The sequence below is a fragment of the Manis pentadactyla genome, chromosome 11 (assembly GCF_030020395.1).
Source record: "Manis pentadactyla isolate mManPen7 chromosome 11, mManPen7.hap1, whole genome shotgun sequence".
Classification (NCBI taxonomy): domain Eukaryota; kingdom Metazoa; phylum Chordata; class Mammalia; order Pholidota; family Manidae; genus Manis; species Manis pentadactyla.
This window is the reverse complement of record NC_080029.1, coordinates 76,107,753-76,122,415: the sequence shown is the minus strand read 5'-3', so window position 1 is coordinate 76,122,415 and position 14,663 is coordinate 76,107,753. Positions and strand designations below refer to the sequence as shown.

The window sequence follows — 14,663 nt, the reverse complement described above, 5'->3', positions numbered from 1 at the left end:
TGACAGAGCTAGTAAGTCTAATCTTTTTTGACTCTAGGGCCTTATTGTTAACCATGCCCTACACATTGCCACCACCCATCCTGCACTCCTTGAGGGAACACACCAGGCCCTGCAGCCCCCTGTCTGGTCCTTGGTTTGCCCATCCTGAGCCTTCTTGCCATGATGACCTTGGTACAGGACTAGGCATTTCTGAAGAGATCAGGAAAATTGTTGAACTGGGTTGGCAGGATGCAGGTATGGCAGGAGGAAGGTAGAAGCCTAGGGCAACTGTTTATTGGGCATGAAGTGACATGCAGAGAGAAATCTATGATCAAAAGCATGGAACAGGCTGTTTTAAAGCCCTGTTCCCAGGAGTGAAGGTCATAAACATGCCAGGGAGCTGGGCAGCCGCCCACATGACACAGGGCAGGTATTTGCACTGCCCAATACCAGGGTGTAGACACCAGCAGCCGCACACTCATTTTGGGGAGTGGAACAAGACTCCATGTGCATCCAAGTAAGTGCCCAACCTTGGACTCTAGCCAAAGACACAGCAAATCCCTCCTTTGCCTTCTTAGATGATGAATCTGCCCTTCCTGAGCTAATTTCTCATGTTTCTTCATGTTTTGAAATTTGAATTCCCAGCCACTGGCTCAATAGTGGTTTACTTGCTAATGGTAGAAATGGCCAGTGCAGATTGTCCTGTCATTATTACAAAGAAAGACCCTTTTGCTGTTTCTAGATTCCTTTATGATAAAAGATCTTTATCAGAAGAGAAATCATGACTGATTTTGCAAAAAAATTATTTTTGTTACCATCTAATTTTCATGAAAGGTGGTAAATTAAACTTCCCAAAGACCCTAGGAATTGGATGCACTCCTACAAAACCCCTTGCCTAATAGGGAGATATGAAACTTAAAGCCTAAATATTATTTAATGCATCAAAAACATTAAGAAGTTTAGAAAATGGAGCCATACAGAACTCAAAGAGAAATGAAATAATCCTAATAAAAGCAGATAGAAAGCAGGACTACCTTAAAAATGAATTAAAATATCTAGAGGGCTTTTTATTCAGCAAATATATACTAAGCAACTATTATATTCTTAGCACCATGCTAGATGTGGGAAGGGAGGAAGGAAAATCAGAGTTTGCCATCCGGGACCTCACAGAGGGTAAACATCAGTATAAACAGGCAATGATGCCAGTGCCACCATGTTATAGTGGAGGTACATCCAAGTTGCAATGGGAGCAGAAAGGAAGGTGTACCTGGCTTCCTATCTTAGTTGCCTAATGTTTACATGCATCGTGCACTGCACCATAAGCTCTGTGAGGCCAGGACCCTCTCTGCTTCATCCTTACCCCTTTGTAGCCCAGCACAGTGCCTGCCACATAGGTGTCACCAAATAAATGAACACTGAAAAAATGCCTTCTGGCTAGGAGAGTCAGGGAAGGCTTGAATGGAGGGGTGGTAATGGTTTAGAACATATTGGTTTAGACAGCAGCAAGTATTTTCCAAAAGAGAGAGTTGCTAGGCTCCAAAACAGGGAGATTACAGAATCCCTCCAAATGCACGTGGGTGGGAGAAAGCCCATCTATCCAGGGAAACACCTTCTGCATTTATCTGTTCATGAGTGCACTTCACCAGAGCTCCCTGCCATGGGTCAGTTCAGGCTGCATTTGGAAACCCTGAGGCCCATCATTTTTCTCAAGAATCAGAGTTCAGAGGCAGAAGTAGCACAATATCTGTGATTGGGAAGCAGCACAAATGGGTTTTGGCAGCAAAAAGGAAAGCGGTCTGATGATAAATACACGAGATGAGATTTATGTCTCCATTTGAGACACCACCCAGGAAACTCTTCTCTGTTCTAAGGAAGTTTTTCTCCATTAGGACCAGAATCTTCTTTGAGGTACACAACTCCAAGGCATGTAGGAAGGTGTGTGGAAGAAAGACCAATACATTTACATTTGGGAAAGGCTTTAAAATTGTGAATGTTTCTAGAAGGTGAACCCTGCAAAGGGTTGGAACAGTGTAGTTCCTGCATGTTGACTGCATCCATATCTGCCCTGGAGCTCTTGCTGATGACAGGAGAATTTTCTATACAGCTGACTACATGTTCAGCAATTACCCAAATAGAGTGAAGCTGTTTCATGATGATTAGAAAGAAATAATCAGGACCCCTAATTGTGCCTGCAGGAGTACATAGGAGAACAAACAGATTCAGAACACAAGAAACTTAAGGCTAAAATTTTGGATGGAATTTTAAATTCTTGGAACTAAAAGGAACTTCAAGAAATATTTATCTAAACCTGCATATGTTCCACAAATGTTAATGGATGTTTTAAGAAAAAAAGATTATTGGATCACATAAGGGTGAGAAGCTCTGGATTTCTTTACTGCAGGACTTCTCAGAGACTTTAAAATGCTAATATGCATGTCAGTCTTCAAGACTGAAATATAACATACAGCATTTTCCAAACTTATTTGAGCTTAGAAACTTTTTTTGCAGAGAAATTTACAAGGACTAGAGTTTCTGTGAAATTCCTACCAAAAAGTATTTGTCTAAACCCCTCTCAAACTTGGGAGATTTTCCCCCTGCTACAAATGTCAACCCTAATCTTGGAAACCTCCACAGAAAGAGATTTTCTGGCCCCATATATATATCTCACTCCTGATTCTCATGAGCTTCACAGTTAAGCAGTCCTCCTTGTGCATTTTATATGACTATCCTGTGGCAATTTTAGTCTCTCTTTCTCTGCCCTCAGCGAAAATAAAAGAACCGATTTTTAAAAGGAAAGCCCTTCATTAGGCTCCACTCCATGATTAAGCCCTACCCTAGATTTTCCATTAACTGCCAGGACTATGAATTTGCCCCTAAAATTCACTTCCCAGTTAATCCCTGGCTCTTCTCCAGACTCTTCCAATTTTCCTCCTTCACTTTTGGTGTGGAACCCAGAATGGGCATTTACCCTGCCAGAAGGCTGGACCAGCTTCAGGTTGGCTATGAGGAAAAGGTCTGTGGGGTTATTACAGAGAACTGAGGAATTAGGACTCAGTGGGCCTGACTTTTCCACTCGAGTCACAGAAAGGGCATTTGGAGGAGTCTATAAAACAGGGACAGGATATGTTGCTGTCCCAGTGAGGCTGACCCTGCCAGGTTCAAGTTCTTGTAAATGCCCTGCTATCATGTGTCTGGTAGTTATAATAAGCTGATCTTTGGAGCAGGAACCTGACTGGCTGACTACCCATGTGAGGATGACCGTACAAACCACCAGGGCAAAAGGAACTGGCAACTTGTCTATGAGAAAACAGACTCACTGGAGGATATATGAAACACTTGTTTTCCACTTCTACAAGCTCTCTTGATGACTTAAAATGTTCCCATTTCTCACATTAAAGACAGAAATGCCAAGACCCAATTGAGTAAATGAAATTCTGAGCAGAATAATTTATAGAAACATAAAAAGAGTTTCAGATATTCAGTGCTTTCAAGCAAAGATGATAATATCAGCACCAGATAATCTGAATATTCAGAAAATTAGATAAGTGCCCCTGGGGGAAAAAGATGAGTTAATAGCAAACACAAATTCTCTTTTACTGCAGCAGGTAGCTAAATTCCTTGGTGTGGCTAATGAGCATGGCATAGGGATATGCTCACAGATTCTTCCCCTCTGGAGTTTAGCAGAGTTTTGAACCTCTCCCAGGGAAAAGTGACCCTGACCCCTATCTGAATGTCAATTACACCATGTGAAATACCAAGGCATGGAGGCAGGATGCTACAGGGTTCACAGCACAGCTTGGCAGGCTGGCAGATCTGAAATTCTGGCTCTACCCTCACCAGCTAATAAAGGCTCCACTTTCTCAACAGTAAAATGACAATAACCACGTCATAATAATACTAGTCAATGCCCAACATATTGCACATAATCAATAAATTATAGCTTTTCTAAATTATTATTATTACTATCAAGACTTTGCTATAAAAACCTTACATTATTATAAAGGGAAAGGGAACAGCTTCCCTGGAAAATAGGAGATCTAAGAAACAAAGACCCAGGGAGCCTTTTCGGATTCTGCTCTCAGAGCCTAGGGGGTTCTAGCAGATTAACATCAGGAAGGTTATTACAAAGACCTTACCTGCAGTGGGGATACAGCAGTAGGACCATGCCAGTCTTTGGAGCATGGACCAGAGTGAGTGTCCAGCCAAGTAAGCAGAGTGGGGCAAGTGTAGACATGGACAACTAATTTTCTTTGTCCAAGATGCTGAGTTAGGCCCAGGTATTTTCTTCTGTAGGACCCCAAATGGTTTTTTCCACCTGTCCCCAAAAACATCCTCCCATCCAGCATTCATTGCTCAGGAAACATTCTTAGGCTGGGACCTTAGGAATCCTGAGGCAGATGATGAGCAAGTAGTCCTGGACCCCCCACTAGAGGATCTAAGACACTGCCTCCCTGGACAAGGGTTTTGGCTCTACTGAATTCTTGGCTTATTGAAATCACAACCTCCAACCAGGCACTTCAACAGGATGGGACAGAAGGAAAAGGACTGAGCATGTCAGAGACAAAGTCTCAAAACAAAAGAGCAGAGGGTCTTAGTCAAAAAGTACGATTCTTCTGTCCCCTGTGGGAGATCAGTGCTTCTCCTTCTGAAGTAGGAGGTGGGTCCAGTGAGTTTCTGTAATGGTGTCACCTACAGTGTGAATACCAGAGGAATGACTGATAAACTCACATTTGGAAAAGGAACCAAACTGTCCGTAATGTCTGGTGAGTCATCCCAGCGGCAACCCCATGGGCCAGTGTCACCAGTCCCTTCCTGGGGATATCCGTGTTCCTATAGAACTAATTGTTATAAGAGGCTTCTGTGCGGGGGAAAAAGCATCACTATCAATCTTGAAAATCTGTGTTTCTCTAGGTCAAACACATTAAAATTTGACTTTAATCATTCAATAGATATTTTTTAATGCCTTCTATGTGGCCATCACTCTTATAAAATGTTAGGCTGCGTAGGAAGTCTAAGATAGATGTCTGACTTGTCCCCACATAGTGTAAAAAACTAGCCAAAGGGACAGAACTGTTGTAAATTTAGCAACCTGAAATCTATTTAAGTATTAACCAATTGATAATGTCTTTAGGCACAATAGAAATTCAGAGGACTAGGATCCTGGCTGGAAAGTTGGCCTAGAAGGAGAAGGTTTTATGCAGTAGAAAGGATTCATTGAGCCTGAAGGATAGGTAAGATCTGTGCAGGCAAAGAAAGGAAAGAAGGGGACCTCCAGGCATAAGGAATGACAAGAAAGAAGGCATGATCTTGGGAGTGAACAAGGCACATGCATTTTGGTCTAAGTAATTACATCTGGCAATAAAATTGGATAGAGAGAAGGGCAAAGAAGATATCTTCATAGACAACAGAGAAAAGGAATAATGAAAGCCTTCAAGACAATACAGACAATTAGGACCAGATCGAGCCACAGGGAGGCCAGGAATCCAAGCTATAAATGCACACTGGGCATGAAGGTGAGGGGTCAGCTCTTCCTGTGGAGGGCTCATGGCCTAGGGACCTGACCTTGCCTTCCTCAGCACACTCTTTGAGGGGTTACCCCATCCTTCAGAGGAGGGGAAACCTAAGGGTTTCCGTAATGAGAACCTTAGGTGTGGTATGAAGGTACTGCCTCCCAGTTGCAATTTGGCAAAGGAACCAGAGTTTCCATTACTCCCTATAAGTCCTCCAAGGCTCACTGCTTCCTGACACTCACCAGACCCTCAGTGGGACCCTGAATTAGTGTTGCTAACTCACATTTCTGGGTTCCTAGTACCTAACTACAAAGCACGGATTTAGCAGTAAGGGAGCTTTCAATCCTCGCTGTGGCCCTGGGATCTAAAGCACTAGGGCGTTTGCGCATGTGCTTCTGTGGTTAGTTTTGAATTAAAATGAACCGTGAGGATCTAGAATAGCTGAACTTCCACACTGAAAACCTCATCCAGTCTTGCTAAGGCTACCTTCTGAGATACTGTCAGTGGTAGGATGTGTTTATCTTGCTAAGGTGAAACAGGAAGTCTCTCCTCCCAGGGCTCTGGTAGATGGGTTCCAGAAGTCCTCCAAATTATAAGTGACTCATTTCTTGTTACCAGACAAGAAAAAAAGGTTGCACTAGAGGTACATGATGATGAAAGTAAAAAGGGGCTTAAAAAATCAACTTTAGGATCAGCACCCAGTTTTTTTGACCAAAAAGTCTAGTAAGCAGAAATTTTGCAAATATGATGGGCACTAGGCCATTTATTTATCCAACAATCATTTCTTGAGTACCTACTATGTGGCAATACTAGGGATACAACAGTTAACAGAAGATAGGCCTTTGCTGTCACAGAGCTTACATTCCAAGGAGCCAGTATGAAGTTTGGTGCAGCTGTACTTAAATGGGGCAAATAAAGGACTTGAGAACATTACAGCCCCTAAATGTCATGCCGGGAAGTTTGGACACTATACTATAGGCAATAGTCCTAGAATTAATCTGAAGAAAAAGTGACCCAATTCTATCAACTAGTAAACCAAGATTTGAAAGAAGTTAAAAATCACCTCAATTCTTCTGACTTCATTTATTGCTCTTTCATTTTGATCTCTCACTAGCAAAGTTGAGCATTACTTGGCCTGCCCCTGGTAGAGTCACCTCACACACATAAAGATGACTTTTAAGGCTCTCACCCTGCCCCTGTTGCCTTTCTGCAACATCTCATGTTCTGTGACCTTGCTCTCTCTGGACTAATGCTGTCCAGCAGAATGTTCTGTGACAGCCAAATGCCCTATGGACCTGCACCACTGTCCAATAGAGTCACCACCAGCCATGTGTGGCTGTTGAGCTCTTAAAATGAAGTTTTGGTTTTTAACTGAATTTTTAATTTAATTTAATTTTAGTTTGTTTTAATTTAAATAGTCACAGGTAGCTAAAGACTATCCTATTGGACAGCATGGCCTAGACCTTCTCCAACCTGACGCCCACTGGCTGTCGGACTTGAGAGAGTATTTAACCAGGACTCAAAGTCGGGCATCTGCCCCACAGCACCTCCCTCCCCCTCCTAAGGCCAAAGTGTGTCTGGTGGCACCTTATCCTCTGCCTTTTCCTCAAGGCCACATTCTCTCAGCACCACCCCTGCCTAGTCCTGCCCTTGACTCCCACTGATGACTAACAAATCACTGGAGTATGTTGGTGTTGCTCATGGCTTCCCCACTCCTCCCTCCCTGTGAAAGATCCATGCCTGAAGGCCGTAACCCACAGCGATGTCAGGGCCCCCCAGGTATGTGGAGATTGTGGGGAGAGGCAGACTCCTTCAGCACCAGAGCTCTGGATGTCTCCCACATGTGACCACCAGCCCACCCCTGCCCTGCTGCTCCAGGGACGGCCTCACACCACAGGCAGCTCTCCCTTGACCTGCCCCAAAGCCATGCCAAGGGCTGGTTTCCCTGGTTTCGGATCCGGCTGGGTGTCTGCATTGCCAAGGCCACCCTGGCTCAGCAAGTTGGGTGCATGGCTGGTCTGAGAACCTTCGTGTGCAGGGTGAGGAGCTGTGGGAGCTGAGAGCCACAGGGGCAGGAAGCTCCTGCCCCAAGCCTGCTGTCAACTCCCTGGGTGGCCTCAATGTGTTAACACTCATGGCAAACCTCTGCTTCCTCCTCTAAAGGCAGGAGGTCTGAAAGAACAAATACTGAGAGTTGAATTAAAAACACAAAATCCTACAGAGATACTGAAGAATGATTCCAAGCACTTTTCTCAAGGAAAAGCCTCCAGCGACGGCTGTGTCCTGGGGGTGAGGGGCAGACGCTGTTTGCTGTGGACCACATAGGACTGGGTAGCACATTGTCACGGCAGTAGCCTGGTCGTAGCAATAACTGCATTCAGGGCCTCACAGTTTATTAAACAAAATTTAAATGGAGAAACTCTCATCTGTTTCTCAGAACAGCCTGGTTCTGGAAGGCGGGCCATGCAACATCTTCATTTTACACATGAATTCCTGAGATTTAAGGGGTTGGCATAATGGCTCTAGTAAATGGCAGAGCCAAGGCTGGGACACAGGTGTTCTGATTTATAATCTAAAACTTTTATGAGTGAGAAAATCTGGTGATGTGACCAATCTGACTTACTTGCAGCCTACAATGCCCACCCTAAGTGGGGACACCACCCCAGATGCCCAGACACACGCTTCACTTTCTGGGCCTTCCTTCTGTGCTCGCTTTGTCCTACCAGGGCCATGTTGCTGCTCACCAGGGCTGCTGAGCAGTTCGTATTAAGTAGAAGAATGAGCAGCATTATTAAGTAGCCCAGCTTCTCTGGTGCCTGGAATGGCAGGCAGGGCCTCACACAGTGCGTCCACTGAGAACCTCTAGGCCAGGACTGATGGCTTGTGCCTGTCCCTGAGTCCAGTCCATTATAAGCAACTGGTTTCTAGAATATTCTTTCCCACCTAAAGCATGAGAATGTGACTTGCCAGACCCGCAGAGCCCTGCTCTTGCCCATCACTGGCATCTGACCTCAGGTCTGGATTGGGACAAGGAGAGAAACAAGCATCTCCTAACCTGAGTCCTCTTGGCCCACAGATATCAAGAACCCCAACCCCGCAGTGTACCAGCTGAAAAGCCCTAAATCCATCAACACTTCCGTCTGTCTAGCCACGGATTTTGATTCTCAAAACAATGTGCCAGAAGTCACAGATTCCTTAGCATACAGCTCCAACAGCACCGTGCTGGACATGAAGGCCATGGACTCCAAGAGCAACGGGATGCTGGCCTGGAGCAGCCGCATCGATTTTAAATGCGAAGACGCCTTCAACCAGATCTTCCACCCTGACTCAAGTGAGTGCAGCCCTGGTGTCTGGGCAAGCTAAGTCTCCTCCCTTGGAGAAGCCTGGCTGTGCCCACACTCAGGTCAATGATACCAAAAAGCTGCCTGAATTGGTGGTCTCAGCCTCAATTTTCAGCAGAGCTCCTACTCTCTTGTTCCTGAGCATCAGTGAGCCCCATCCTGGCAGGCCACAGAATGTCCTGGGCAAAAAGCCAATGGGAAGAAGTGGTGGAAGAGGGCACTGGCCTCTCACCTGCTCTGGGTTCCCACCTCCCTGCCTGCTCAGGCTCTTTGCCCCTTACTTCTCTTCTGGGCCCTGTTCTAATGCCCTTTGAGACAACGTATCTCCCCCTATTTCTTTCTCTCTGCCAAAGAGCTTTCCCAGCTACTAACCTCACTCATTCATTCATTCAACAACCACTGGTTGTGCATGTATACATGCCAGGTGCTGGAGTGGAGAAATAAACAAGTCAGATGAGGAGTCTGCCCTGAGGAAGTTCCATTCTAGCTGGAGGAGACCATCCATCAGCAAGCAGAATCTAAATAACTTCAGACTGAATGTGTGCTTTCACTTGGAGTTGAGGAAAAAGCCACCTTAGGGAAGGGCCATCTGGGTAAATGCTGTTTGAGCCGAGATTTAAAGGGTAAGAAGCCTGGCCAAGGGCACAGCAGGCTCCATAGAGGCCTGAGGCAGGAGCACAGTGAGAAAGGGGAAGCACAGTAGGAAATAAGAAGGAAGAAGTAGGCAAGGGCAGATCATAGGGACTCCTGGGTCCTGAGAGGGCAGATACTCTTCTGAGCACAGTGAGAAGCTGTAGATTGGCGTTAAGCAAGGGAATGACCTCTGATTTGCTCTTTCAAAGGAGCACTCTGACTACTGAATGGAAAAGGGATTGTAGGAGCCAAGAGCAGAAGCAGAAACGAAGCTATGGCAGCTGAGAGATGATGGATGCCTGGGCAGGGTGGTGGCAGGGGAGCTGAGTGGCTGCTGCTGTTTGGGATCTAAAGATAGAACCATGCAGAGATGAGCAGGAAAAGAGGGGATCAAGGTAGGTGGCTAGATTTTATACCCAAGCAGCTGAATCAATTTTCATGCCATTTGCTAAGATGGAGAAAACAGAGGAACAAATTGAGGGTGCAAGGATCCAAACTTTGTGGAACACATAAAAGCATCTATACCCTTACAGCACTCCACACTATGTGTGTCTTACTGCCTCTATCAGACTACAGACTAGAGCCTCCCTATGGCAGGTACTGTGTCTGATGGCTCCTTATGGCCTTGCATCCTGTAACAGGGACTTTGCACAACCATTGCTTGTAAGTGAATGACACGGTGCCCAGAAGCCAGGGGGTTGGTCCCACAGTGGCACAAACCCTCTAGATCACCCCACAAGGAAGCAGAAAGGCTGCAGACATTCATCTGCCCAACTCGTAGGAGGTCTGGGGTGGAAGAGACAGCACGCTATGGACTCTAAGAAAATTCTTTTGTTTCTCCTTTTAGAATTTCCCTGTGATTCCAAGTTGGCAGAGCAAAGCTTTGAAACAGGTAAGAGAGGGACCTAACCCAGCTTCACACAGGTTTGAGGAGGCTGGGAACCAGAAGTTCCTGACTGGATGGGAGAGGAGGGAGGAATTTGTGGATCTGGGAATGAAGTTATGAGAAATAGAAACAGAGCCCTCATCAGGGCAGACTGGGATCATCCTGAATCCCCAAGTTCCTCTTACCATATCTCATTTTCTTTTCCATTCTAAGAACTTTAAGGATGAGTCTGTTTTACATGCCAGTGACTCACTCCTAAGCCTCTGTAGTCCTTTCAATTGCTCCACTATCAGGACAGCCAAAGAGAGCTCCTGGGTGGCCCGGCTGTGACATTTCTGACTGGCTTATACAGAGCCCCAGACTAACCAGCTCATCCTGAGGACATGTTCCCCCATAGCAGGGGGTTTTAGCTTCTTTCAAGAAAAGCAGCAGAGCTTATTGTGGGTGATGGGCTCATCTCTCAGGGTCCCTGCCATTCCTCACCACCTACCCTGAGCCATTCTCACTTCCATTGAGCATTTTTACTGAGTCATTCCTCTTGTGCTTCTGACACTAGCTTCTCACTAAGAGGCCCAGACCCAAGGGATTACAGTAAGTTCTGAGCACCCAATTCCCATCCCCACCCCCGTCCCCTGAGAGACTCGGAAATAACATAAGGACAGAGAGCAGTGGGGTTTCCCTTTTGAAATGAAGTACTGTTGGCCTGGAGGAATGTACACCTATGTTATAAGGGGAAGAGCACAGACATTCAAAGGGGGAGGCCTGCTAGGAGCTGCAGCTCACCCCCACCCGCCCCACCCTGCTTCAGTCAAAGCTGCCAGTGTGTCACAGGGGCTCTTCAGACCTCGTGCGTGCATGCCCACACCGCTGTGGCCTCTTGGTTTTGCAGATATGAACCTAAACTTCCAAAACCTGTCGGTGATTGGGTTCCGCCTCCTCCTTCTGAAAGTGGTCGGGTTCAACCTGCTCATGACGCTGCGGCTGTGGTCCAGCTGAGGTGAGAGGGCACTCGGCCAGCAGGGTGGGGTGGGGGTATCTGGGGATGGGTCCCCAGGCTGAGAAATCAAACCTCCCCCAGAGTCTTGCTTGTAGGTCCTGAGTCCAGGCCCACCAAACTCTTCCATTTTCTCCTATTAGGAGTTGAGCTTGTTAATATTGGCCTGAAATATACTCCTGAGGTGGCAAGAGACACTCAGTTAAGCCATGTCTCCCTGATGAAGTATGGAGAAAAGCTGTTCTTACCCTCATTTTGGAAATGAAGAAACAGTCATGTAGCAGGGCCCCACCAATGAGTGGAGAATAAGAGAAACTTAGGACCTAGACTCATCTGCACTCATGCCTCCTGCTGTGTCCCTTTCATGGCAGAACCTAGAGCTCCCCCAGTCCTCATGGCCTCCCCCAATACGGTGAGGGTATTATATCTCTAAGCCCAGTTCGAGCCTCCATGCCCTTCTCCCCCAGTGTCCCTGGTCAGCCTTCTGACAAGTGCATCCCATTCTACCACCAGCTAAAATAACTCCAGGGTCCATTTACAGTCAGAACTCTCCAAACAGCAACTCTCTCACATCCCTAACTGTCCTGGGTCTCCTCAGCATCCAGTATCCTGACTTCTGTTCTTCCTCATCCCAGGTCACCAAGAATGTAAGAGCAAGATGCTCCCTGGCTCCCTGCCTCTCATCACCCCACCCCTGCCTCTTCAAGCAGAGGTGTACTCTCTGCCCCCCTGGAGGGGAAGGTCCTTCCAACCTCTCTGGCCCCATTGGCAATGCCACCAACTGGATCCTACCAGATATTTGTGATCAAGATGCTGAAGAGCTGCCAAATGCTGCTGCCACCCACTCTGTTCCCTCACTGCTACTTGTCACAGCCCGACATTGCCAGAAAAGGCCGGGGCTGCAGCCCCTCCTGGCTGTGGCGTAACTCCCTATCCCTCCCCCAGAGACTGCCTCTGATGTCCCACTGCATGGGGGATCCCCAGTGGGGTGTCTGGGGCCTTAGCTCCTGGAGAATGTTGTGACTAGTTTATATTTTTTAAATAGTGTTCATGAAAAAATACATATCACTCTTTTCCCAAGATGTGGGGGAAATTATCCCATTATCTAGGCCCTGCTATGCTGTGTCTCTCAGCGCCATTGTCTATTCTGCTGTCATGGCTTCAGTAAAAGCAGCTTGGAGGAGAGGAGACTGTGCTCTGGTTTGATGGGTTTGGTAGGGGTCAGTTTCAGCTTGCTGTGGGTCACTAGCTGGGCAGAAAGGAACCAAGGCCTTTGTCCAGGAGGACATTCAGGGAGCCTGACTCAACAAGCTGTGCAAGTCAACCTCCTCCTGGAATAACTTCTAAAATTTCCACTTAGAAGGCTGTGCTGCGGGCCAGGCAAACACACTTAAAAATTAGGGTCCTTGATCTTCTGTTTTCATGCCACACCACTGGGCCACTCATAGCTGGAGGCCCATGTACCTGGGTGGCAATGGCCCATTCTTCAAATTTGGCAGACATGGACCACACAGCAAGTATCCCCAAAATGCTACCCACTGCCTCCCGCCCTCCAGGAACATTTCCTTTGCCTTTCATTTCAGACTGAAGTCCCACTGAAACTGTGCACTGCTCCACAGATTCATGGCTGGGACCACCCACCACTCCACTGCCTGGGTCCCAACCCAGTGCCCAGTGAGCAGGGGCCAGGGGTAGAAGAAGATCATGACCCTAGCCAGACTATCCACTCCCACCATCCTGAATGTGGTGGTAAGGAAAGAAGAAAGGAGCTCTCTGCCCTCAAGCCCAGGGCCACTGCCAAGCAGAGTAGCTATCTCAAGCCCTCACCTCAAGGACGGGAGCTGGAATTGCCTGGGGCCCCTGGGATTCTCCTGAGCCTCCTGCAGCCTGAGTACATTTCTTGGGATCATGGACACTGAGGAGAACACCCCTCAGAGACCACTCAGCCATCCACCTCACAATTACCACTGTCAAGATCAAAGGCCAGCGCTCACCAATCCCCAGGGGAGGGACGGGACCCTATCCCCAAATATCTCTGTAGTTCACCTGTGTGTCTCTGACCACACCAGCCAGAAACATGCAAACCCTTCCAGCTGCAATTCAGGCCTGCTTCTTTCACAGGGAGGGACCTACCAGCACAACAGGTGACCTAGACAGGCCCCTCCCCGCCATCACGCAGCAGAGCCCCTCAGTGCAGTAAGGGGCCAGGCATTGTTCAGGCTGCCAAGGAAGCCTAGAGACAAGGTCATCAAATCCATAAGAAAGTGCAGTCCTGAAGTGCCCCAGGCCCCATGAGCAGGGACCAGGCTAAAGGAGGGAAGGCCACAGTCCCAGCAGGGAACTTGTCACCAAGGCCAATTGTAGAACAGATTTGCCTGGACAGATGCCTTACTGCCCCCAGAAGAATGGACCAAGTGACATCTCACGACCCCAGGCCTAAAATTCTATATGTTTCTCTGACATTTCAGCAGAGAACTTTCCTCTGAGTATAATTGGAGTCACAGTCCAGCCAAGAAGGGCAGGCTAAGCAAGTATCTGCTTCAGGAACACCTGGGTGCGGTCTCCAGCTCCAACAGAGGGACCCCTCTGCCATGACCCACCACTGGAGAGGCAGCCATCTGAGTCTTAAAGGATTGTTTATCATCTTGGCTTGCCCATAAAATCCAGCTCTCCTGGGGTCACATGTAAAGCCCTTAACATGGATGACCTTAGTTATCAGGCAAGAAAGTCCACTCAACAATGTGCTCCTGGGGATGGGAAGTGTATCTAGTTCATCCAAATGTCTACAACATCTACCACAGTGCCTGGCACACAATGGATGCTTAATATACACTTAACCAGCAAATGAGCAAATAGATCATTAGTGCCATTAGGCATTGGGAAGAAAGCCAAGTTGGTGGCAGTTGGGCAGAGCCTGGGAGAAAGGAAAGTGGGGATTAATAGAGACAGTGACCAGGGGAGCCACTGTTTCACAGTTTTGCTAAGACTAACCTATCAAGAACGGTGAGGAAAAGTAAAACCTGAGTATGGCCCCTTGGCAAGTGCAGCCTCCAGTCAGGCAACTGTCCGACAGACCCTGAGGATGGCTGCTCTGGGAAAACACTGGGCCCCAAGGAGTCAGAGCTCCAGGCGCGGCAGTACCATTCCAAGGTCCAGGGCTGAAGGTCACGTGCCTTAAGGCCTGCCTCACTTTTCCCACACATGCGATCCTAAAACCCCTTCTCCAGTCTACCGCCTGGAGCTGTGTGTGGGAGGAAGAGCTTCCTACGGATGAGTGGGCCTGGGGGGAACAAGCACGAGACTCAGCGCTGTCTTTCTGC

The 14,663-nt window shown here is 47.4% G+C and overlaps 1 protein-coding gene across 1 annotated transcript in view; it reads left to right on the top strand.

Annotated features, from left to right (window-relative positions):
* The window catches only part of LOC118913449 (T cell receptor alpha chain MC.7.G5-like), a 582,985-nt gene extending 570,457 nt beyond the window's left edge, over nt 1–12,528 (top strand). The window contains exons 6-9 of the mRNA XM_057489042.1: nt 8,566–8,820; nt 10,311–10,355; nt 11,239–11,346; nt 11,979–12,528. Coding sequence (XP_057345025.1) covers nt 8,566–8,820; nt 10,311–10,355; nt 11,239–11,345 — 407 coding nt within the window. The 3' untranslated portion in view covers nt 11,346; nt 11,979–12,528. The remainder of the gene's footprint in view (nt 1–8,565; nt 8,821–10,310; nt 10,356–11,238; nt 11,347–11,978) is intronic.
* The last annotated feature ends 2,135 nt before the right edge of the window (nt 12,529–14,663 follow it).